At 33.4% G+C, this 23,954-nt stretch overlaps 1 protein-coding gene across 1 annotated transcript in view; it reads left to right on the top strand.

Annotated features, from left to right (window-relative positions):
* The first annotated feature begins 16,569 nt into the window (after window positions 1-16,569).
* LOC126880163 (serine/threonine-protein kinase polo) overlaps window positions 16,570-23,954 on the top strand; it is a 64,788-nt gene continuing 57,403 nt past the window's right edge. Inside the window, exons 1-2 of the mRNA XM_050643916.1 lie at window positions 16,570-16,813; window positions 19,988-20,212. Coding sequence (XP_050499873.1) covers window positions 16,721-16,813; window positions 19,988-20,212 — 318 coding nt within the window. The 5' untranslated portion in view covers window positions 16,570-16,720. The remainder of the gene's footprint in view (window positions 16,814-19,987; window positions 20,213-23,954) is intronic.

Genomic DNA, 23,954 nt, shown 5'->3' with positions numbered 1-23,954 from the left:
ATTTCTATCCTGGTAATTTTGATAAAGGCGCTTATCAATATTTTGCACGACGGCGCCGAAGTTACTTGGCGCGTCCCTGGTAACAAGCATGGGATAATATCACGAAATTTGGTAAGCGGGGGTTTTTTGGGACAAGAAATCTAAATTCAACACCACAAATGATGTATTGCCCAGGAAATAATCAAGAATAAAATAAAAGTTTAAATTTGACCATCTTGTATTTCGATTATTTTATCATCTTTCGTACTAAAGTAAGTTAGCTTAAATCGACCTATTTTAAGCTCAGGAATCCAAGGTGAAGCTACGGCCCATTCTTTACCAAACACCCATAAGATTGAAAAATGTATAAAAAATATACCAGAAAGCATAAGAAATATATTAAAGAGCATGAAAAAATATGTAAATGTAATAAAACAATGTAAATAATACCAATGTTTGGATACCAGTTGTCCTGGCTGGTGGTTTTGTCCATCATTCTCGGCGAGTTTGTCCTCTAGGCCATCAGGAATCGATAGGCTATGTCCAGACGGTGGTAGCAGCAGAGTCTGAATGCTTCCTCTTTGGCGTTCGCTTACCAAGAAGTGACTGGCTGCAACGTGGAGCTCCAGTAGCTGTCTGGGGTTGATGGCTCCGAAAACTCCTCATCTGATCGAGGAATCAGGAACATAGACTGTTTCGGCACTTCAGAAAAACTCCAGGAGCAGGAATCCTCAGGGTGGTAGATTAAAATGTGCGCCTATGTCAAAGGGGCACATAATAATCCATTGGATGGACTTATGCATTGATGCTCTAAATGGCCCGATGAGGCGGTCGGACTGTTGTGAAACAGCGTCTTCATAGTTTTACGTAATATATAGTAGGTATATGTATAAGTATATTATACTTTAATCGTATATAATATAATTTCTTACATTATGAAAATCAGTGGTTAATGAATAAAACTCTACGCGGGAGCCCTAACGACGACAACGACTGAGAGATCAACTACTCTTCAACTTCGAACTGATATCGGTGGGTGAATCGAAAATCTATCGCCTATCGTTATAGTTTTGTGAACAGAGGAACCAAGTAGTGGGGGTGATTTTCAGACGTCCACAAACAGTCCGTATTTCGTCCAGTACGGACGTCCAAAGGACGTTCGTATTTATTCCACCCGAAGGACGTCCACCATCGGACGTCCGAAGGACGTACATATTTAGTCCACCGAAGGACGTCCAACATCGGACATCCAAAGGACATTCATATTTATTCCACACGAAGTACGTCCAACGTCGGACGTCCAAAGGACGTTCATTTATAGTCCATAGACATTAGGACTAAGACTGGACCTATTTTGGACACGTATATTCAACTTCAAAAAGATGCTCTTAAGATTCATTTGAAGTACGGATACATTGATAAAAATTATATTTTTGCTTACTAGAATTAATTAGCAAACTTATGTCATCTTGGTAACTAGAATAATAAAACATAGTAACAAATAATTTACAAATAAGATTTTCACACTATACAAAAAAAAACAAAAACATGTTAGTCCACCGAAGGACATCCAACGCCGGACGTCCAAAGGACGTCCATTTATAGTCCACGGACGTAAGGACCAAAAATGGACCTATTTTGGACGTCCAGAGGACGTCGTGTGCTGTAACAGCCAGATCAGTATCGTTGATTCTGTAAAATTTCTTGGTATTTTTTTACATAGCAACGTTAAATGGTCCCTTCAGATGAATGTGTTAAGTGAGAAACTCTGATCCTCAGAAGCACAACACATTGCAGAAGCTACTTCAAAGATCGCAGGATTTAAACATTACCTTCTTTTTCTTTATATATTTTAGAAACTGTTTGCTTGATTCTTAAACATCTACATGTCTTTTCAGCAAGACCTAGTCATGACTATTGCACCAGAAATTCTACCTTTGACATCTGTTTGCCGATCCCGTCCACTGAGTTAATAAAGAAATCTATATTCTGCAAAAATCTATACAACTATCTTCCTCTACAACTTAAATCTGCAACATATTTCCCCAAGCTCCGTAAAATGACAAAAGCCTATCCATCTGAAAGACCATATTATTCGGTAGCAGTGTTTCTAAACTAAGAACTTACAGTATTCTTATACATATGTATAAGTAGAATTTTAATCTAGACTCACCGGCACAAAATTCCGCCACCCAAAATATTTGAATAAGTTTGAGAATCTATAACTTTATTATTTGTACTTCGATTTTTAAGATTCTTTAAGATAAGAAAACGGCGGGTTCGTTGGAGAAAATTTCCCCATGGAATTTTTTTGCATAATCACATTCTTGAGACATCCCACAATAAGGTTCAAGAAGTCGCCCACGTGAAAAGTGGTCCAAATTTTTTTTAACAATTTTTTTTAATCAAATTGCAAAAATCAATATTTTTTGCTATGACAATTTTATTTTAGATTTTTGGACCATTTTGGACAAAAAAGTCTCTTATAATAATTGTTCTCTAAAGTTGATCGTTTTCGAATTATGAGCAATTTAAAATTGAAAAAAAAAGCAAAATTAGCGATTTTTAAGGCTTAATAACTCGGTTAAAAGTTATTATTATGAAAGTCAGAAAATAACTAAATCAAAGTTTAAAGCCCCCTACAAGATCCTGAAGAAATTTTTGTCATTATTTTATTATTAAGCTGTTATTTCTAAATAATAATAATGAGCACCATGCACGTATTAGGCTGCCGTCTATGGTGGGTGCGGGAGAGATGCCATTCCGGCAGTTCAATGGTGCATATCTTACTCGCACTCACATTTACAGGCGCGTCAATACGATCTTACCGCTCATTATTATTAATAGGGCTTTTCATTCACAGTCATTTGTTTCGAGCTTCTGTCATATGTCGTATAATCCCTGTATATTAATACAAGAATAAAAAACCGCTAAACGCCGTAAAAATGAGTGGCGCATACAATATTCCAGCTACAAAAGATCTGATATGAAAATTACTTGGCGCGAAAATGTATTATCATTTTGATGCAAAACAAAATTCTAGTTTTATTTTAAAAGATTTTTCCATAATATTTGCTAAATTTGAAGTAAACGCGCCACAAAAGAGTTTCAAAATTCAAACTGTATCAAATTTACTCTTTTGTGGCGCGTTTACTTCAAATTTAGCAAATATTATGGAAAAATCTTTTAAAATAAAACTAGAATTTTGCTTTGCATCAAAATGAAAATACATTTTCGCGCCACGTAATTTTCATATCAGATCTTTTGTAGCTGGAATATTGTATGCGCCACTCATTTTTACGGCGTTTAGCGGTTTTTTATTCTTGTATCAGGAGTTTTTCAAGTTATATACAAATTAAATGTATGAAGTTGAATGCAATTTTTCTCGATTACACGTCAAGCTTTATAAATGGTCACCTTTGTCGCATTATCTCCCAAATGATCTAATGACCATCGAATGTATACTAGATTTTTTTTCTAGTCGAAATAGAATAAATAAAAATATTGGGATGGCCGGTAAATGAACTCAGATTATCCGTTACAGATCAAATTTAGCGTCGTAACCACTACAACTACATAAACCATTTCGGGAATAATAGTTAATTGGATTATACATTTCTAACTTAAGACTTCTAAACGGCTTAACCGATTTTGATCACTAAACATGAGTTTGAAACGTATTGACAAGTAGTATCTGATGCATCTGAGTTCAAGTATGAAAACTAAAGTTGTTACAGAAATTATTGAGCTTGAACTGTTTTTCCCCATACGAAATAGATTTGATCATACTTATGAAGCGTATAACTTAAAATTTATAATTTTCCCGGATATGAGGTAAACAACGTTAGATTAGCCTAGAGTCCTTCTACAAACGCTCAGTTATTGGCGCAATTCGTAGGTTGAAATTTTGAGTAATTGTCGAAAAACCAAAATTTTCAAAGTTTAGTTTTTCAATTTTTTGGCTATACTGAGCCGTGTGTACGTCTGAGCTTGATCGCTTAGGCAACGTTTGAAAACCTAACTCAACCCTATTGATGTGGTTTATTTGCGATTTTCCTGTCTCTCCTTGAACCTAAGATATATACGCCCAAAAAATTTGCCATTTTGTATCTACCTAGCCCTATAGCTGGCTTACGGGTAGTCAGAAGTCAAAAATTACACCGGTTCTGAATCGGCCCTCACACCCTCTTGAAACAGAAAAAAAAATCAGATCGGTGTAACTTTTCCACATACATACATACATACATACATACATACATACATACATACATACATACATATGTACATATCCACAAACATTTTCCCCTTTTTAAATAAAAATTGAGTTCTAATTCTGAGCTCGCTAACTTTTAAACGGTATAACCGATTTTCAAAATTAAACATGCGTTGGAAAGGTCATGATCTATGCTATCAGAAGCCGCAAAGGCCGAACTTAAGTTTTTGAAATTTTTGGGAGTTTTGGGGACGAGAACGAAAAACAGACCCTAAATAGGAAAAGCCGTAAAATCCACAGCCTTGGACCAAAATGAAGAAGAAATATATGGATCTAGGAGTCTTTTCCTAAACTTTAAGATGGGATTTGGCTCAATTTTCAATTCAGTCAGGTTTAGAAAATCGAAAATTTCGTGTATATAATATATAGTGTCGCATGTAGGGGTTGTGCGCCACTGGCGAGAACTGTCGTTCTCTGGTAATTTTCAAAATTAGATGTGCGTTGGAAAGGTAATGATCAGTACTAGCAGAAGCCGCAAAGGTCGAACTAATATTTTTGAAATTTTTGGTAGTTTTGAGAACGAGAACCTTGGTCGCAATCTCTCCCAAATGATCTAGAACTTACGACACCAGTGATAAGACAATCCGAGTTCATATCCCAGCCATCCTAATAATTATGTAATTATGGCCGGCAAATGAACTCGGATTGCCCAATCAAACTAGCATCGTAACCACTACAAGTACATAAACCATGATTGATTAATAACATTGATTTTTTCGATATAAACTAAATTTCGATAACCAATAAATCGAAAACTATTAATTTTATCAAAAAAATATAAAACATTTTTTGCTTACAATTAATGTTTTTACCAACATTTGCGGTCAAAATATAATAAAAAATTTCCACCCTCGAGACGGGGTGGCAACCACCCCATGGTAAAAGCGTCTTTCGGAATCATACAGATTTTGATCCTTAGACTCTCCACTACTTATTCTCAAATTTTCAAGCAAATCGATCCATTCTGTAAAAATTGCGAAGTGAAAAGTTTCAGTTCCTGGACTAATTATACTTTTGGAGCTCTATAACTTCTGAACGGCTGAACCGATGTTGATCACTAAATATAAGTTTAAAACGTATTGACAAGTAGTATCTGATGCATCCAAGATCAAGTATGATAACTGAACGTATTACAGGAATTATTGAGCTTGAAAAACGGTTTTTCCCATAAGAAATAGATTTGATTATACTTATGAAGCCTATAACTAAAAAATTCGAATTTTCCCAGATATGAGATATACACCGTTAGACGCGTCCTGAGTCCTCCTACAAACGCTCAGTTATTGGCGCAATTCGTAGGTTGAAATTTTGAGTAATTGTCGAAAAACCAAAATTTTCAACGTTTAATTTTTCAGTTTTTCGGCTATGGTGAGCAGTGTGTATGTCTCAGGTTGATCGCTTAAGCACCGTTTGAAATCTTAACTCATCCCTATTAATTTGGTGTATTTGCGGTTTTCCTGTCTCTCCTTGAACCTAAGATATATACGCCCAAAAAATATGCTATTTTGTATCTATCTAGTCCTCTAGCTGGCTTACCGGTAGTCAGAAGTCAAAAATTAGACCGGTTCTGAATCGGCCCTCACACCCTCTTGAAACACAGAAAAAAAAATTCAGATCGGTGTAACTTTTCCACACACATACATACATACATATCCACAAACATTTTCCCTTTTTTAAATAAAAATTGAGTCATACTTCTGAGCTCGATAACTTTTGAATGGTATAACCGATTTTCAAAATTAAACATGCGTTGGAAAGGTAATGATCTGTGCTATCAGAAGCCGCAAAGGTCGGGCTTAAGTTTTTGAAATTTTTGGGAGTTTTGGGGACGAGAACGAAAAACAGACTCTAAATGGGAAGGGCCGTAAAATCCACACCCTTGGACCAAAATGGAGATATTACATATGGATGGACGAGTCTTTTCCTATTCTTTAAGATGGGATGTGGCCCAATTTTCAATGCAGTCAGGTTTAGAAAATCGAAAATTTCGTGTATATATAGTGTCGCTTGTAGGGGTGTTGTGCGCCACTGGTGAGAACTGCCGTTCTCTGTGGATTATACACAGATTATACAAAATATGACAGAAGCTCGAAACAAATGACAATCGATGAAAAGCAGCCCTATAGGGACAGAAGCTCGAAACAAATGACAATCGATGAAAAGCAGCCCTATAGGGCTTTTCATCGATTGTCATTTGTTTCGAGCTTCTGTCATGTGTCACATAACATTAATATATCTACGCCATACGTCTTTGGTTTGTATCATTATAATATACCAATAACGTATGACGTAGATATCGTCATGGAAACCGCAATATGTCGTATGTCCAAAAATCAAAGTTTTCAGGAGGGACAAAAAACTGTTCCAACATGTCATTATGCTTCCAATTTATTTCTTAAATGCTTAAACATTATTTATTTTACCTTAGAATGATAGTGGTGTAATTTTTTTTTTCAAAATGTATTGCTTTATTTGATTTATGTTGACATATGACCTTTTGTGTACAAATTTTTTTTCAATTTTCGTTGACATACGACCTTTTCCCAGGTGTTTTAAAAATGAATGGTATGTACCTATGTAGGTACAGAAAAACAAAACCAACTTGCTAAAAATCTCTTTAATTTTTGTAAAAATATTTTAAAAAAAGACAAACTAATAAAAAATACAATTTAAAAAAATACAAATACAATTAAAAGTAAAAAAATACAATTTAAAATATTTTAAAATCCTGATATTGTTTAGAAAGTTTTGAAACTGTTAATTAGCTTACTTTTTGTGTGGTAGAGTTTCATAAAAGTTTCGGTAATCTTCTGGTATAAGTTTTTTTAGCTCTTGAAGGTGTTCAAACTTACTTCTTTCAATTGGGCAGGGTCGGTCATATAACTTCGGCCTAATGGTGCTGTGGCTTATTGAACGTCGTGGACGACATGGTAATGGTGCCCAATCGTCGCTAAATGCAAGTTTATAATTGATTACCTTCTCCGGGGTATACTGGAGGGCCACAAGGTCATTAACACAGGGATCTCCTGCTTTATACCCTGGCCGAATACTGGTATAGTAATCAGAATTAAACTCTTCAAAGTCGTTGTAGCTCAAATAATAAGTTTTGAATGGCTGGTCAGGTCTTGCTGATTGTATAATTGGAATGTAGTCTGCAGGAAGGAACACTTGCTTTCGATGCTTTAGCTTAGTTTCAATTGCGGAATGGCATCCATCTACTTCCATGTGGGTGTGGCCCACCTCAAGATACTTTTGTTCAATAATTAACCTGTACTTCATGCTCTAATAGGGCATTAGACAGTTTGGTATTCCTATTTTGGTAACCACACCCATCACTCCATATAACTATTTTTTGTGGAATAGTCTGGGCCTGAGCTAATTCATTTGAGATAAACTTAGTTGCTATAGAAGCAAAGACATCGCTATCCAACCCACCATTTCCTTCGTGCCAAACATAGGACGAAACATCTTTTGATGACAAATTATAATAAACCTGATTGTGGACTTTTAATTTAGTTTTATAATAATTTGCTGCCGCATTTAAACGTGGTGCCAGAAGCACAGCTTGTAGGTCAACTGTATAAGATCTGACTTCGCCACTATTTTTAAGGGCTTTGCTTTTGTCAGCCTCTTTTTCAGCAATTGCTTCTTGTTTTTTTTTAATATGCTTTGCATACGATTCTTTGTCCAGAGTTCCAGCTCCATGCATGGTACATTCATTACATTGATCTTTTTTTGGTGTGTAAAATGCTAGGTTCATATTGTCCATAATTTTTTTTAAAGTTGTCCTCGATACTTTAGTTTTTCCTAAACCCTCAAATATTGACACATATTTTCGATAAAAGTCTCTCATACTACCCCAGACTGGCTCTAGGTATAATTTATCAGAAGAGGCGCGGCAGTAATGCGATTCAACCTTTGCCAGAGAGTTCAGCCACTCCTTTAATTCTATAATCGCGTTTTCTGAGGCAGAAATATTCTCTACAGATGTGCTTGCCTGAGAGCTACTGGTTTCAGGAGGTTTCACCCAATCACGTAATGGTCTTTCCCCAATGCTTATTGTGTGCATAAACATTTGTTTACAAACTTGTTTCTTAACTTTGCCCCTATTCCCATCACTCACTGAAAAATAAAAACGGAAGGTCGTTTTTTTTCTCGAGACATCAATACTGTCATTTCTTTTGTATTTTGGCTCAGAATGCAATACATTGTTTTTTATATAAGTTTTTTTAGAGTCCCAGTTGGGTAAAGCCCAGAATTCTGAGAAAAGACGACTGCGTTCTTCATCGTTGATTTTGTCACAAAAAAAACTTTGTCTTGGTCCCCCCTTTTTCATGCGAGTGTGCCCCCTACAACGAGGACCAATTTTCTTCTCGTCTATTTGTTTGATTTGTTTATATTTTCCAGAGGCATCCTTTTTGAAACCAACATAGGATTTCCCAAATAAGCGCATCTCTGCGTTTTTTTGTCTTTTATACTCGTTGCCGTTCCTCTTTCCCCTACGTTTTTTCCTTTTACTAGCAGTTTCTTCAGTAGCTGATTGTTCATTATTTTCAGCTTGGAGGACGCTGGCTACTCGTATTGAATCATCCGATTCAATGGATGCAGTCGAATTGTTACTAGGAGGTTGTGAATCATCCGATTCAATGGATGCAGTCGAATTGCTACTCGGAGGTTGGTACTGTTCATCAGAATCACTGTTGAAATTAGAATTGCTGGAAACTACTGACGAAATTTCATGAACTGGTACCTCCAATTCTTGGTACTGCAATGTTTCAATATTCTCATTAATTGTTGGTGGTTGATCTCCTATTATTTGTATTTCCAAAGGTTGACTAAAAAACAATCCAGCTTCTTGGTCAGAAACGTTCTCAAGCAAAATAATATTATTTTCATCCATACCAAGTAAAGGCGGCTGCACAATTGACCGGGAACGGGAACGAGAACGGAAACGGGAACGAGAACGGAAACTGAAAGCGTCAGCAGATTCACAATTAAATGGCAAACAGCTGTTTTGTGTCACTGTCACTTGTGCTATTAATTATTTTTCTTCTCAAAATAAATTTTGTGGAACGATCTTTTTCTAATTTTATTAAAAGAACATGTCTGTTAACTCTAAAAATATGGATTTATTTGATGACGAGCTTTTAATATTTTCGTTTTTTATAATCTTGGAACTAATTTACACAATATGTGTGCAATCGCAAAGGTTTGTCAGCATAAAGATAAAAAGCATATCATTCAAATATTTATATTATTATTGTATCTAATTACCATATATAAGTACGTGTACTATGATCTACAATCTACATCAATCATACGGATGAGGACATTTTTCCAATAAAGAAATCAATCGTTCGTCATTTATTTTAATGCAAAATGTATAAAAATTGTCACTAAAACTTGATCACACACTTCTAATAACAAATTTTTATTGGGCATTTGACAGTATTTATAATACTGTCTTCTGATTGGTTCCGGGAATACAACGGGAACGAGAAAGTTAAAACATGGTCAACTTTCCCGTTCCCGTTACCGGACAGCTTCTCGTTCTCAGTTATTGTGCATCTACAACATTAATTTACATAGAGGTTAACTTTTTTCCCGTTCCCGTTTCCGTTCTCGTTCCCGTTCCCGGGCAATTGTGCAGCCGCCTTAACTCTAATGGACCCAAATTTTCTAGTGTCGCCCGTTCAGAATGACCTTCATTTACAACTTCCATTGGTCCATCCTGAGCTTGACTTGGTCCCGAGGCAACAGTAGCTTCACAGTTTTCTAAAACAAATAATTATTCAGAAAATTAATGATACCACCACTCGATTGAAGCGCAATCAGTTCTACTTTAGTGACTGATAACAATAAAACTTAACAACTGTACTTACCCAAATCATCTTTAGTTCTTTTCTTTTGTATTGCAAGATTCACTAAGTATTTTCCACGGCTTTGTCCAAACATCTTATTTAATAATTTTTTCCACTCTCCAACTATTCTGCAAAAGATAAAAATATGTCGTATGTCAAATTGGTGTCCAAAATTATAGATGCAAAACGTTGTATGTCATAAATCAACCTTTAAAATTATACTTCAAAACAACGTCAATGTAAAAATATCAACATGCTACTTGTTAAAAGCCTTAACATTTATAATTTTGCTATAATTGAGATTTAGCTCCCTCGATAAAACAATCAATTTGATTAAATTTTAAAATTTAGGTTAGGATCAACATGCGTTTTTACCAGAAAACGAAAAAATTCGACGTGAAAGTGATAAATTAAAGTAAAATGATATTAGTGAGTATAAAATTACTTACCTTTAATGTTTTTATTGAAGAACAACTATAGGTAATATAAACAATAACAATAAAACTTGAAATGTAGTGACATACAACAACTTGCACTGACCAAAATGGAAAGGAACAAACAAAACTCATCACAGACTGTGGCATACAACTATTTGTCGTGACCAAATATCAAGCAGATGTCAGACCGACTTATTGCAAAGGGGGGGATACTGAGCTTCTGATTGGTTTACTGACATAATACCTATTACATGTTGTGCAGATCAACAAGTTGGCCATAGAGGTGCAATAAAAAAAAAATCTATTTTTTTGACATACGACATATTGCGGTTTCCATGACGAATTAATATTATGTGACACATGACAGAAGCTCGAAACAAATGACTGTGAATAAAAAGCCCTATTAAGGCCCGGTCTTTTCACCTCCGAATAAAAGTTATTCGGAGGTTTATTTGACAGATTTACATGTAATCTGCCGGATAAACTTCCCAATAAATAGTTATTTGGAGGTGAAAAGACCGGGCCTAAGAGTAACAGCTTAGTGATCAATTAATGACACAAATTTCTTCAGGATCATGTAGGAGGGACTTATTAAACTTTGATTTAGTCACTTTCTGACTTTCATAATAATAATTTTTAACCGAGTTATTAAGTCTTAAAAATGGTCATTTTAGCGTTTTTTAAATTTTAAATTGCTTATAACTCGAAAACGAGAAACTTTAAAGAAAAATTACAAGATACAGAAAATATTGATTTTTGCAATTTGATTAAAACAATTTTTTTTTTAAATTCGGACCACTTTTCACGTGGGCGACTTCTTGAACCTTATTCTGGGATGTCTCACGAATGTGATTACGCAAAAAAATTCCATGGGAATATTTTCTCCAACGAACCCGCCGTTTTCGCCTTGTCTAACATCAATTTGTAGGTACATGTATTGATGCTGTCTGTTGTTATTCCATTAACAAAGAATGTTTGTTTAGATGGCATTATACGGGGGCGAATGGAAGTGTTGTTTTTTCTTTTAACTATAAAAAATTCTGTGGAAAAATTGGAGGGCTGATTTTGTTTCATATACTCCTTTTGTGTTATCCTGGAGGTATCACCTGTGGTCGTTATTCTCTGGTATCACCAATGTTCTATTTTTTTAATTACCCGAATATCTCTTTTCTTGTAAGGGCTGTAAATAAAAATACTGCTTTGAAGGTTTATTTAATTAAAAATAATAAGCGCAATACAAATTTGTAAATAACACCAGTACATGGATAATCGCTAAAAGTTGTTTTACTCTAGCATATAAGCGGTTCAGATGGTATAAAAAGGGTTTTTTTTAATGTAACACCCTGTAATTAAAAAATGGGCAATTGCCCTTAAATGAAACCTATACCAAAAAATCAGCCACTTATGTGCTATTAATTGCCGCAAGGTTTCTTCTTGATTTCCATAAGGCAAGCCGCACACCAAAGAAACATGAAACGAACAACATGAAACGTGAAACGAAAAACATGTTTCATGAAACTAAAACACTGCTAAACAAATCTCAAAGTCCGCCTACCAATGAAACGAGTGTGATTCATGCTCATGACACATTTTTATTTTCGGAGGGTTTCATAAATGGCCGAACGTAATTTACGTTTCATGGAAATAAAACACTGCTAAACAAATAGACGTCCGGCCATTTGTGAAACTCTAAGAAAATAAAAATGTTTTATGAGCATGAATCACACTCGTTTCATTGGTAGGTGGACTTCAAGATTTGTTTAGCCGTGTTTTGTTTTCATGAAACGTGTTTTACGTTTCATGTTTCATGGTTTACGTTTCATGTTTCGTTGGTGTGCGGCTTGCCTTACAGTTAAGGAAAAATCTTTTTTTAAACATCCTTTTTAAAAACTTTCAACTTTGGGTCGCCTCCCCGCTAAACGGTGGGTGATAGACATACGCTGTCCGAAAATAAACATGTATTAGGAAATATAGTCCTCTTCATTTTACTATTTGAAGAATGGAGTAGAGAATGCTATCATGAAGTAGAGAATGGAGTAGAAGCTCCAACCATAGAGGAAGTTCTCGAAGCTGTTATTAAGGCCTAGAAAAACAGTAAAGCCCTGGGAGTTGACGAAATACCAGCAGAAATGTATGAGGTAGGTGGACCTATATGCCGACGGATCAGAAGATGGAGAAATACTGAAGAGAATAACGCAGGCAAACACAGGTAATTTTGTTCTCTCCCATATATTTCGGTCTAAAAATGTTTACCGAAATACAAAGATGAGAATCTAAATAGCTAAATCTAAATGCTATGGCAGTAAAGCATATAGGTCCTGAAAGAAACGTCTAAAAACAAACTCGACACATTCGAAAGGGAAGTACTGAGGAGAATATTAGGACCTGTGAGGGAAAACAGAATGTGACAGAATCTTCAGAAGCCGATACAACAACGAGATTTATCAACTTTATAAGGAAACACCCCTGTCGGATTTCATAGAATACAAATATTGCAATGGGCCATACATGTGATAAGAATGGGAGAGGATCTACCAAAAAGAGCACTGAACGCTAGAATGCAGGGAAAGAGACCGGTTGGAAAGCCAAGAAAGCGCTGGGATTGAAGACACAGTAAACAGCTACGCACAAGCCTTTTAGGAGTCCGTGTATGGAGAAGAGCAGCCACAGACAAGCAAGGGTGGAGGCAAAAAATAAAGGAGGCTCAATTTGGCCTGTAGTGCCGTAGAAGAAGAAGAAAGCTGTGGCATATATTTTTACCTTAAAGGACATCGCACACATCTAAAAGCAGCTTTTCATCAAGGCTATGCAAGTCTCATGCTATGCAAGTCCGTCTTACATGGCATATCTCTTGCCTAGCTTGACCTTTTTACATCAGAGCTATTTCTGTGCAATTTTGGATACCACTTTCATTGTTGCCAATAGAAGATATCAAAATATTAACTTTAAATATTTCACTTGGAAATTTCAGTACATAATTAAATATATTCAAATATAAATCACAAATTACTACATCCAGTAAATACCATTTAAACTTACACAATAAGATTAAGTTTTTTCTAAACTATAAATTTTGTCATATTGGCAACATGAATTTTGACAGGACTTGCATCAAAATAGCATGAAAAATAGAACATGTTTTAATTTTTCGTCTAGCACAGGAATTGCATGGAAATAGCGCGTGGGCATGCGCAGTAGCGTGATTGGTCTTGCATGGCTCTTGCCTAGCATGAAAATAGCATAATGTAAAACTGTCTTTATGGAAAATATAATGTCACTCAAATTCAATAAAATTTATACGATTAGATTCGTTTTAATATAACGATCAATTCTTATCATTGCGCCAACTCTTAATATGATTAATTACGGCGCAAATTGCAATTAAAGTTTATCGAAATCACATTTTTGGAGTCCATAAAATGTTAGTTTACAATCATTATTGCTCTGAGTGCTATTCATAACAGCTTAAATCCCGCTGGGCCTAAGCGGATTAGTGAAACTAATCCGCTGATTTATGGAGTACCGAAAATCTGGGTATTTTAAAATATTTTTTCTCTCTCAAACTTATGTACCTACCCATTTGATTTCAGATTTATTTATATCAATTTCTGCTCTTATTTTTGAAAATAGAGAGTTGGCGCAATGATAAGATTTGATCGTTAATTTAAAACGAATCTATTGGTATAAATTTTCGCTGTGTCTAGGTACACGCTAACGTGTACGCAAATAAAAAAGTTAGGTACACGCTTAAACGTCATCAAATCAGTGACGTCACTATTTAGCGTGCACTCTGACTGGGTTTTTCGGTGCACGATAATTTGAGCTGCGTGTATGCTGTGGTATTTAAAAGTATCTGGTATGGTGAGTGTCAGAGTGTGGTTAGAATTTGTCTAATCACTAATCACGTTGTGTTTACCCTTTAATTATTGATTAATAGTAAAGAGTTTTCTTATTTTTTATTTGTTTAGTATTTTTTTTAATTAACTATGGAGTGTGGACAATTATTTGTTCTACTAATGAGTTTAACAACATTCTAAAACAGTATGAAAAAGATAAGAGACAAAAATTCGTGATTAAGGGTAGCAGAAGTATTAAGAAAAAATATACAGGACAATTGATTAGTGTGATAAAGCTCAGTAGATTCGCTACAGTAATAGATAGCAATAAAAGTTAGTAACAAAAATTGTAGCAAACTTTGAGCTTTATATAATAAAATTAGTTAGAATGTTACAGGACGTTCGATAAAATAGTGGCAGACCAAACTTATGTTTTTTAAATGGAACACCCTATATTTTATTTTATGTTCGAAATCTTCTTAACTTCTCCATCACAAAAATATAAAGGTTTATTATGTTATACAGCAGGGTATTCACAAAGTTATAACCAATTATTTATGAAAATCGTAACAAGTTTAACTATCCCTGTATAAATAAAAATAAACACAACAGCATTGGTTTATAAACTGGTATAATTAACTTATGTATAATATAAAAATTATTTTAACAGTGTTTTGTACATGTCATGTCAACTAAATATTTATTTTGCCTACCTGAATACATACTTTTATATACACATTGATTTATTACAATAATTAAGTTTGAACATCTGAATAGTTCTGCTTCCCTTCCACTAATAAGAAATATTTTTCTATCAAACAAACACTAATAAACATATCAAAATAGCGGTGTGCAAGTACTTGGAAAGGGAAACGAGAAACGACCGTGCACGAGTCGCGTAGAAATATTGGGTGCATTCAGCAGACACAATCGCTAACTAATCGATTAGTGATTTTCTGCTGAATGCCACATAAATTGTGACATTTAGCATGTAAATCACAAATCGATTACTAATCGATTAGTTAGCGATTGCGTCTGCTGAATGCACCCATTGCAACTATCTTAAATAATTCATATTGTCAATTAAAATTGTCAAATTGACGTATATTTCATACCTTCTGTCATTGACGCAGAAAAATTATATATTGCTCCACAATATTGATATGATATGCAATTATTATATAAAGGTAAATTTAATTAATTGTATTTTGCTTGCAGTACTGCATTTTAATAACTGATTTTATTTACTACATACAATTTTTTACGTTTGCTAAACATAACCTGCATCTTATTTTTTCTTCTTATTATTTTTTTGGACTATGGTCTTGACAATTATCCCGCAACCAGGACTAATATAATTGGCCAATATAATTAAAAGTGCGAATAAAAGTACAGAGCGTAGAAATAGAGGTCGCTTTGCCGAACTTGCACGGTCCCAATACCAAAATATACAGTCACTGCGCACGCTAAATAATGACGTCACTTGCTTGATGAAGTTTAATTCGCGTGTACCTAACTTTTTTATTTGCGTACACGTTAGCGTGTACCTAGACACAGCGATAAATTTTATTGAATTTGAGTGACATATTTTCCATAAGATGTGTGCGATGTCCTTTACTTAAGTTTTAAATACTGAAATTTGGATTTTTAACATTTTATAATAAATAATCTTAATCTAAGTGCCATCTATACGATAATAATTGTGAAAGTATCAGAAGTAGGAAAGAGGTAAAGGTCATTATAACGTCAAAATCATAGATAAGTGGGTCAAAATTATAAGCAAAATCATGATACTATACCTAAATATCGTTATTTATAGTATCATGAGCAAATCTTAAAAAAATAATCTAATTACCTCTTTGCGTTTGTAAATATTACACGATAAGAATTAAATAATAAGGACAAATTTGAAACAATTTATTTGCTCCTTAAATTTCCAACCGAAGTAATTAACGAAAAAATTTAATAGGTGAAAGATATATCTGAAAAACCTTATCTCAGCCTGATCGGGTCAGTTGAATCGTTGAATTCATGTGTTGTAACTACAAAACAACAGTATTTTTTACAGTTCGTTTTTTTTTTGTCATCCTGCATGCTTAATCTGAACCTACTCTAGTTTTTGTGAATATTCTGAACGTAGCAAACGTCGGTTGGAAATGTCAGGTTGGGTACGTGGTATGGTAACCAATAAGATTCGTTAATTTTGAAAGTTTTGTAACTGTCATTATTTAACTGAAAAGAACAGCCATTGCACCAATCTTTCCTTAAAGGTTCAATTATTGTGTGTGAATTATATTTAAGTTTATTATACATAGTTATATTTTCGGTCGTAACATGTCTAAAGAAGAAGATGTACAGGTGATACCCGATATAATTTATGATGTTCACACAAAGACTTATTACAAGAAAGGAAAGTTTTATGGAAAGGTAAGTCTGTTATCTGTATCCAACTTTTTATATTGTATAGGTACCAGTTCGTGCTAAGGTAATTTGTCTAAATTTAAACGTATCGATTTTGTTACATATTACCCATAGTTCTAAGACCAAAAATTGCATTACAAATTTTTATGCTTTTTATTTTTTCAAAACAAAAAAGGCGTGTACAAATCTTTATTAACGTTCTTTTTTTCAAAACAAAAAATCATGTACAAATTTTTTATTAGTATGTTCTGTTTGTTTACATATTGAATTTACTTAATACTTTATAAACATACATTTTAAGTTCTAATAAACATACATTTCTATACAGTGATTAATACACTATTATAAATCAAATTATTACCAATTAAATTAACTGTCTTACTATAATATTACCTTGATATTATTCTTCAGATTGCATAATTGTTTATGTAAATTGATTTTGTTTACAAATATAATTATAAATACATACTTACATACTCTTATATCCTTAGGTGTCAAGATGTACAAGCTCTCTTAATTTTTTTCTGCAAATTTATGCCACTCTTTTCTGTCTCTAGCTAGTTCCTTGACCTCACTTCATGTCTTCCCCATTTCTGTGAGAATCTCGCTTACTTGTACTATTGTTCCATGTTTTTCTTGGTCGTCCTCTACAGTTTTTCCCTACTTTTCTTTTCCACCTTTTCTTTCCCATCTTCTTCACCTTTCTAGTTTCGTTCATTCTGATCATGTGTCCCCACCATTCAGTTTGTTTTCTTCTGCTTTAGCCTTGAGTGATTTCGTTCCTAGTTATTGTCTGTCTTTGTTTCTTCTTCTGTCTGTTCTTCTATCACCCAGCAATTTCCTTAAGTATTTATTTCACTTGCTTGCAGTCACTTGGTTTTTGTCAAGTGCCCTGTTTTCTGCACCATAGATTAATACAAGTTGGTACACTGTTTGGTATACAGTCGTTTTTGATGTTATTTCTTTTCTGTTCAAGAAGTTTTTGTATACCTAGTGCATGATATATTCTAGTTGCTGAATTTATTCTGACACCAATCTTGTCTTTTTGTGTCCCTTTATTATTAAAACTTATCCCTAAATACTTGTATACTTGTATCTGTTCGATTCTATTTCCTTCAATGTTAATGGTAATTTTTGTTTTGTTTTTTGTTACTATCATCACTTTAGTTTTCTCAGTATTTACTTATTCTTAAGTTGTATGATTTTAATTCTTCTGTCCACATTGTCATGTTCTTTTGAAGGTTTATTTCTGTTTTTGCTATAAGCACTATATCATCTGCAAATATGCATGCTTCTACTTTGACTACTTTCATGTTTCTGTATCCTGCAATATATTTTTTTCTTTTTGGCCAGCAAGCTTTTACTTTGTTCATCATACTTATAAACAATAATGAGCTCAATACACCACCCTGTCTGACTTCATCATTATTTTTAAAGATTTTTGAGGTTCTGTTTCTTGTTCTTACTTGGTTATTAGTAATTTCATACAGACTACATACCACCTACGACAGTTCTTCATCTATATTCTTGTTCTCTAGGCTCTGCCAGATTCCTGTCCTGTCCACCATATCAAACGCTTTTTTCATACCTAAGAATGCTAAATAGATTACTTATTTTTGACTATAACTTTTTCAATTATTTGTTGCAAAGTAAAATTGTGGTTTTGTACACTGTGCGCTGGTCTAAATCCACTTTGTGCATCTGCTAGGCTTTGTTCTATCATCTTACGTAATTTACTTTCTATTTTTTCATATACTTTTAGTCCTGCACATAAGAGAGATATTCCCTTCCCAGCTATCATTTTTTGCCTCTTTGATCATTTCTTTAACTTTATTTCTTTGTATTTTGTATATGTCATATCGACGGTTAAACTGCAAAACCTCGTAAGTCGATTTTTGGTTCATTAGGACTTTTATACTTTGTTGGTTTATAATTTTACATATATTTTAAACTACGAAAGCTTGTAAGTCAATATTAAAATTTAGCTAATAGCATTAAATTTTAATATTGACTTACAAGCTTTCGTAGTTTAAAAGAAATGCAAAATTATAAACCAACAAAGTATAAAAGTCATGACGAATCAAAAATTGACTTACGAGGTTTTGCAGTTTAGCCGTTGTTAACTTCTACCTACTTTTTTCCAGAATATTTTCTTTTCTTTAACTTCTTTCTTGATATTTCCGCTACACCAGCTTGTTTGTTCCTTGGTATTGCTACTTCTTCTATATCCACACGTTTGTCTTGCCACTTTTAATATTGAACCTTTGAATTCTTTCCATTTTTCCTCTAAATTTGTCCTTTCTTCCTCCCTGTTACAGTTTTGTATTTGCTTTTCTGTTTCTTCCATATATCTTATCCTGATTTGTCGATCTCGCAGCTTATAGTTCTTTATCTATTCTGTTGTAACACTTCCTCTGTCTCCAACCTTGTTGTTTAGCATTGTGTTCATTCTAATTCTAGCTTCTACTAGATAACAGTCAGTGCCTACTTCTAAACTTCTTTTGACTCTTACTTCTTTAATTTGTTTATTACTGTACCTTGGTGTTATTATATAGTGTATTATTGAGCGATCATTTCCTGTGGGTACTTCTCTTGTTATTTTGTGGATCCACTTGTGCTCGAAAAATGTATTGTTTATAGTCAAATCGTTATCGATGCAGAACTGTAGTAGTTTCTTTCCATTGGTGTTTATTGCATTTTCTCCATGTATACCTATTGCTCCATGCCATTTTTTATGATCATTTCATTTCAAGTCTGGATTTATCCAGCTGATTTTTGTTATATCGTCATCGTTCCAGCAAAACTCACCAAGTCCAAAATAACAGATCTGAGAAAACGAACATCTAGTGACTTAATATTAATCCACCTCCAGATCGAGGATGGATTATCCATTTATTATAATGTAAAAACACATAAAATTCACTGCATTTTTCGTTGAATTATGTGTATTAGTTTCCTTTATTGGATGGACACTTCATGAAGCGTAGCACAACATTGCCTCGATTTTTGACCCTTCGCTTCGTTATCGAACGTATTCGCTTTGTATACTAAACAGATACAAAGCGAATACATTTGATAACGAAGCAAAGGGTCAAAAATCAAGGCCCTGTTGTCTGTTTAAGAGAGAATTGAATGTAATGTAGTCCTAGTTTGTATTAAAATATAAATCATATTTTGCAGGGTGGATTTGCAAAATGTTACGAGCTGACAAACTCCCAGAACAACCAATCCTATGCAGGCAAGATAGTTTCCAAAACGTTGATGCAAAAGCAAAATCAAAAAGAAAAGATGACCCAAGAAATACAGATTCACCAATCACTTCGACACAAAAATGTTGTCGGCTTCCATAATTTTTTTGATGACAATCACAACATTTATATTATATTAGAATTATGTAGAAAAAAGGTAAGGGTTGGGATTTTACTATAAGAATTTCAGCTATTTTACTTTAGTGAATAAATATTTCTTTAACCGCTAAGTGTACTGATTTATTTGCAAAAATATGTCACAAAATTATCTATTTATTTTATTACAGTAAAATATACTGCGAACAAGGCACTAGATAATCTAAAGTAAAAAATGCATATCTTATTGGAAAAAACATTGTATAGCTAGACATTGTATAAAAAATCCTTTCTTAAACAATGGAAAAAAATAAAATAATAAATACCCTCATGCGTTCATCCAAGTTAACTCGGTTATGCGAAAATAGAAACATAGTTTAATACTGAGTTAATTCAGGTGAGTGCGTTAAGCGGTTAAGAATAGTACAGTCAGTGAGGGTATTTGGCTCCAAATTCCTTCCTACTGCAATAATTTACTTGATATTTTCACTGTAAGTAGGGACTAGCTCAAGGAACAAAGTCTACCCTATATACTATGGTGCTTTTTATCTTGGGGGTGGTTCCCACCCCTTCAAGGCAGTGGAAAATTTTTTGGTCAAAATAATCACGAAAGTGGCTAGAGAACCAAATTCTAAGTAAAAACTGTTCTATAATTTTTTTTTTTTTTTTTGAAAACTTAATACTTTTTGAGTCATTTGTGGTTAAAAATTTGCCATTTTCATTGAAAAATGACACCTTTTTGGACGTTTTTTTGGGAATACCTTAAAAATTATGCATCGAACGAAAAAAAAACTATATAAAACATTATTGTATCATTTCTTCATAAATTTTCTAGTTATAGTACAAAAAAAGATATGGTAGGTGAAGAAATTTTTTTTGGTGCATGCTCAAATTGGTGTATTCAACTTAGAATAAAATAGAAATGGTCGATTTTAGGGGTATAATGTACAGATACCTTTTGTAGTGATTGAAAAGACCTTTAAAACGTGCACTGCTAAATGTCGAATATTCAAACTAAGTGAGACGTGGTGCAAAAAATTGATGACTAATATTTATTTAAAGGAAAAATGAGAAGTATATTTAACCCCTCATCCACCAGAATTTAAGTGCAGTACAAAAATGTAGGAGTTTTTCAGATAACAATTTTGTTTTATCTTTCTTTACTGTATCTCATCATTTTCAAGTTATGTGGAGAAAAAGTAGATTTTTAGGAAAATTTAAAAATGCGCTCTATACATAATTTGATCTTAGTTTTTCAAAAACCATACATTTTAAACTTGTCCAATTTTTTTAACACAGAAATAACACTATAATAAAAGGTATTGTAGAAGTCAAAGATGCATTTAAATCTGGTGTATCTGGGGTTAAATATACTTCACATTTTATCTGAAAATAAATTAGTCATCAATTTTTTTGCACCATATCTCGCTTACTTTAAATGTAACTGGCATTTAACAGTGCTCGTTTTAAAGGTATTTTTAAGCACTACAAAAGATATTAGTAGCATTATATCCTTAACCTTCCGTTACTCGCGCCAATTTTTTGTGATTGAATACTCGCGCACGGTGCAGAAGACTGGGTCCAAAAATATGGGTCAGCGATATTTAAAAAAAAGTTTTTTGCAAAATTGTGTACAATTATATTATTTAATGAATATATATGATCATATAGTTTTGTAGATATGCGTTTGTGTCAACATTATATTACTTTAATCAAAAGTAACTTCGTTTATCATCATCTTCATATGTTTCCTCGTCAGTCGATACTTCCTCAAATAATTTAAATAATCTTTTCTTCTCCTTCTCGTAATCCATACCTAGATATAAATAAACAAATATACAGGGTGTAACAAAAATACAGGTCACAAATTTAATCACATATTCTGGGACCAAAAATAGTTCGATTGAACCTAACTTTACCTTAGTACAAATGTGCACATAAAAAAAGTTACAGCCCTTTGAAGTTACAAAATGAAAATGGATTTTTCCAATATATCGAAAACTATTAGAGATCTTTTATTGAAAATAGACATGTGGTATTCTTATGGTAGTAGTATCTTAAGAAAAAAATTATAGTGAAATTTAAAAACCCCATAAAAATTTTATGGGGGTTTTGTTCCCTTTAACCCCCCCACACTTTTGTGTATGTTCCAATTTAATTATTATTGTAGTACCATTAGTTAAACACAACATTTTAAAAACTTTTTTGCCTCCTAGTACTTTTTCGAAAAGTCAGTTTTTATCGAGATATTTTGAATATTTGTCAAATCCACCACATATTTGTATATGGCTAAGATTATGGAGACTTGGTAATAATATGAAAATTTATTTATGATTTACATTTTTAGGTATATTTTGAACCATATTAAAAAATAAGTCACATCTCGATAAAAAGTGCCTTCTCCAAAAAAATACAGAGACAAAAAAGTTTTAAAAACACTGTGTTTAACTAATGGCACCGCAGTAAAAGTTTAATTGGAACATACACAAAAATTTGGGGGTTTAAAGGAACAAAACCCCCATAAATTTTTAATGTAAACATATTAATAAAGAAGCCGCAACTCGATAAAAACTGCCTTATCGAAAAAATACTAAAAGGCAAAAAAGTTTTATAAATATTGAATTTAACTAATGGTACCACAATAATAATTTAATTGGAACGCACAAAAAAGTTTGGGAGGTTTAAGGGAACAAAACCCCCATAAAATTTTTATGGGGTGCACAAATTTCACTATAATTCTTTTTTAAGATGTTCCTGCCATAAGAATGCCACATGTCCATTTTCAATAAAAAATCTCTAATAGTTTTCGATATATTCGAAAAAATCGATTTTCATTTTGTAAATTCAAAGGGCTATAACTTTTTTTATGTGCATATTTGTACTAAGTTAAATTAGGTTCATTCGAACTATTTTTGGTCTCAGAATATGTGATTTAATTTATGACCTGTATTTTCGTTACACCCTGTATAAACATTGAAAATAAGAAAAAGATCTTACATTACCTTACTAATTAAAACTATCGATGTCTGATTTAAATACAAAAATTTGTGCACAAATACTCGCACCCGGTGTACCTCACCATGTTGCCTAATAATAAAAGTACAATAATCTTTTTTACACTGCACGTAGACTTCACCCACAGTTGACTGACGACTGAAGAGGTATATGCAGCAGCAATTCAAAATCTCAACTTCAATCAGAGTTACAGGAAGTTATTTACTGGGCCGGTCTCACACACCATGTGCGAGTAACGGAGGGTTAAAATCGACAATTTCTCTGTTATTTTAAGTTGAACACACCGATTTAAGCATGCACCAAAAAAATCACTATTCACCTAATCTCTTTCTCAGAGGCACTTTTCAGTGCGTAATAGTTTTTCGATTTCTTTCTGACACATTAAGTTGAAAGTGACAAAAAAACTTACTTCCGTGATTACAGTCATTTTTAACATTTATTCTAGCTGTTGATAGGTGGCGCTATAATCGAACAAAAAATGATTTACGAATTATATATACGACTATAATCTGTACAATTTTTAAGACTATACAAATCAAAGGAAATACCATTTTATAAATGCAATAAACACAATTGATTTGTTTTTATATCAAATTGCAAATAAAAGGGGTTTACTGCAATACCCTTTTTATATTTGGCTGATTACGATTCTGACAACTGTCAGATTGAACCAAAATGTCATGTTATAAATGTGTATTATCACGGATTTACCTTTTTTTCTGTCACTTGTGACGCTCTGAAAAATGCCTCTGAAAAGGACCATACCATATCGCTTTTTGTGTTAGGGC

This window comes from Diabrotica virgifera, chromosome 2 (assembly GCF_917563875.1).
Source record: "Diabrotica virgifera virgifera chromosome 2, PGI_DIABVI_V3a".
In the NCBI taxonomy this organism is placed as follows: domain Eukaryota; kingdom Metazoa; phylum Arthropoda; class Insecta; order Coleoptera; family Chrysomelidae; genus Diabrotica; species Diabrotica virgifera.
Note: the sequence above shows the minus strand (reverse complement) of the source record. Positions and strands in the feature narration are given on the sequence as shown.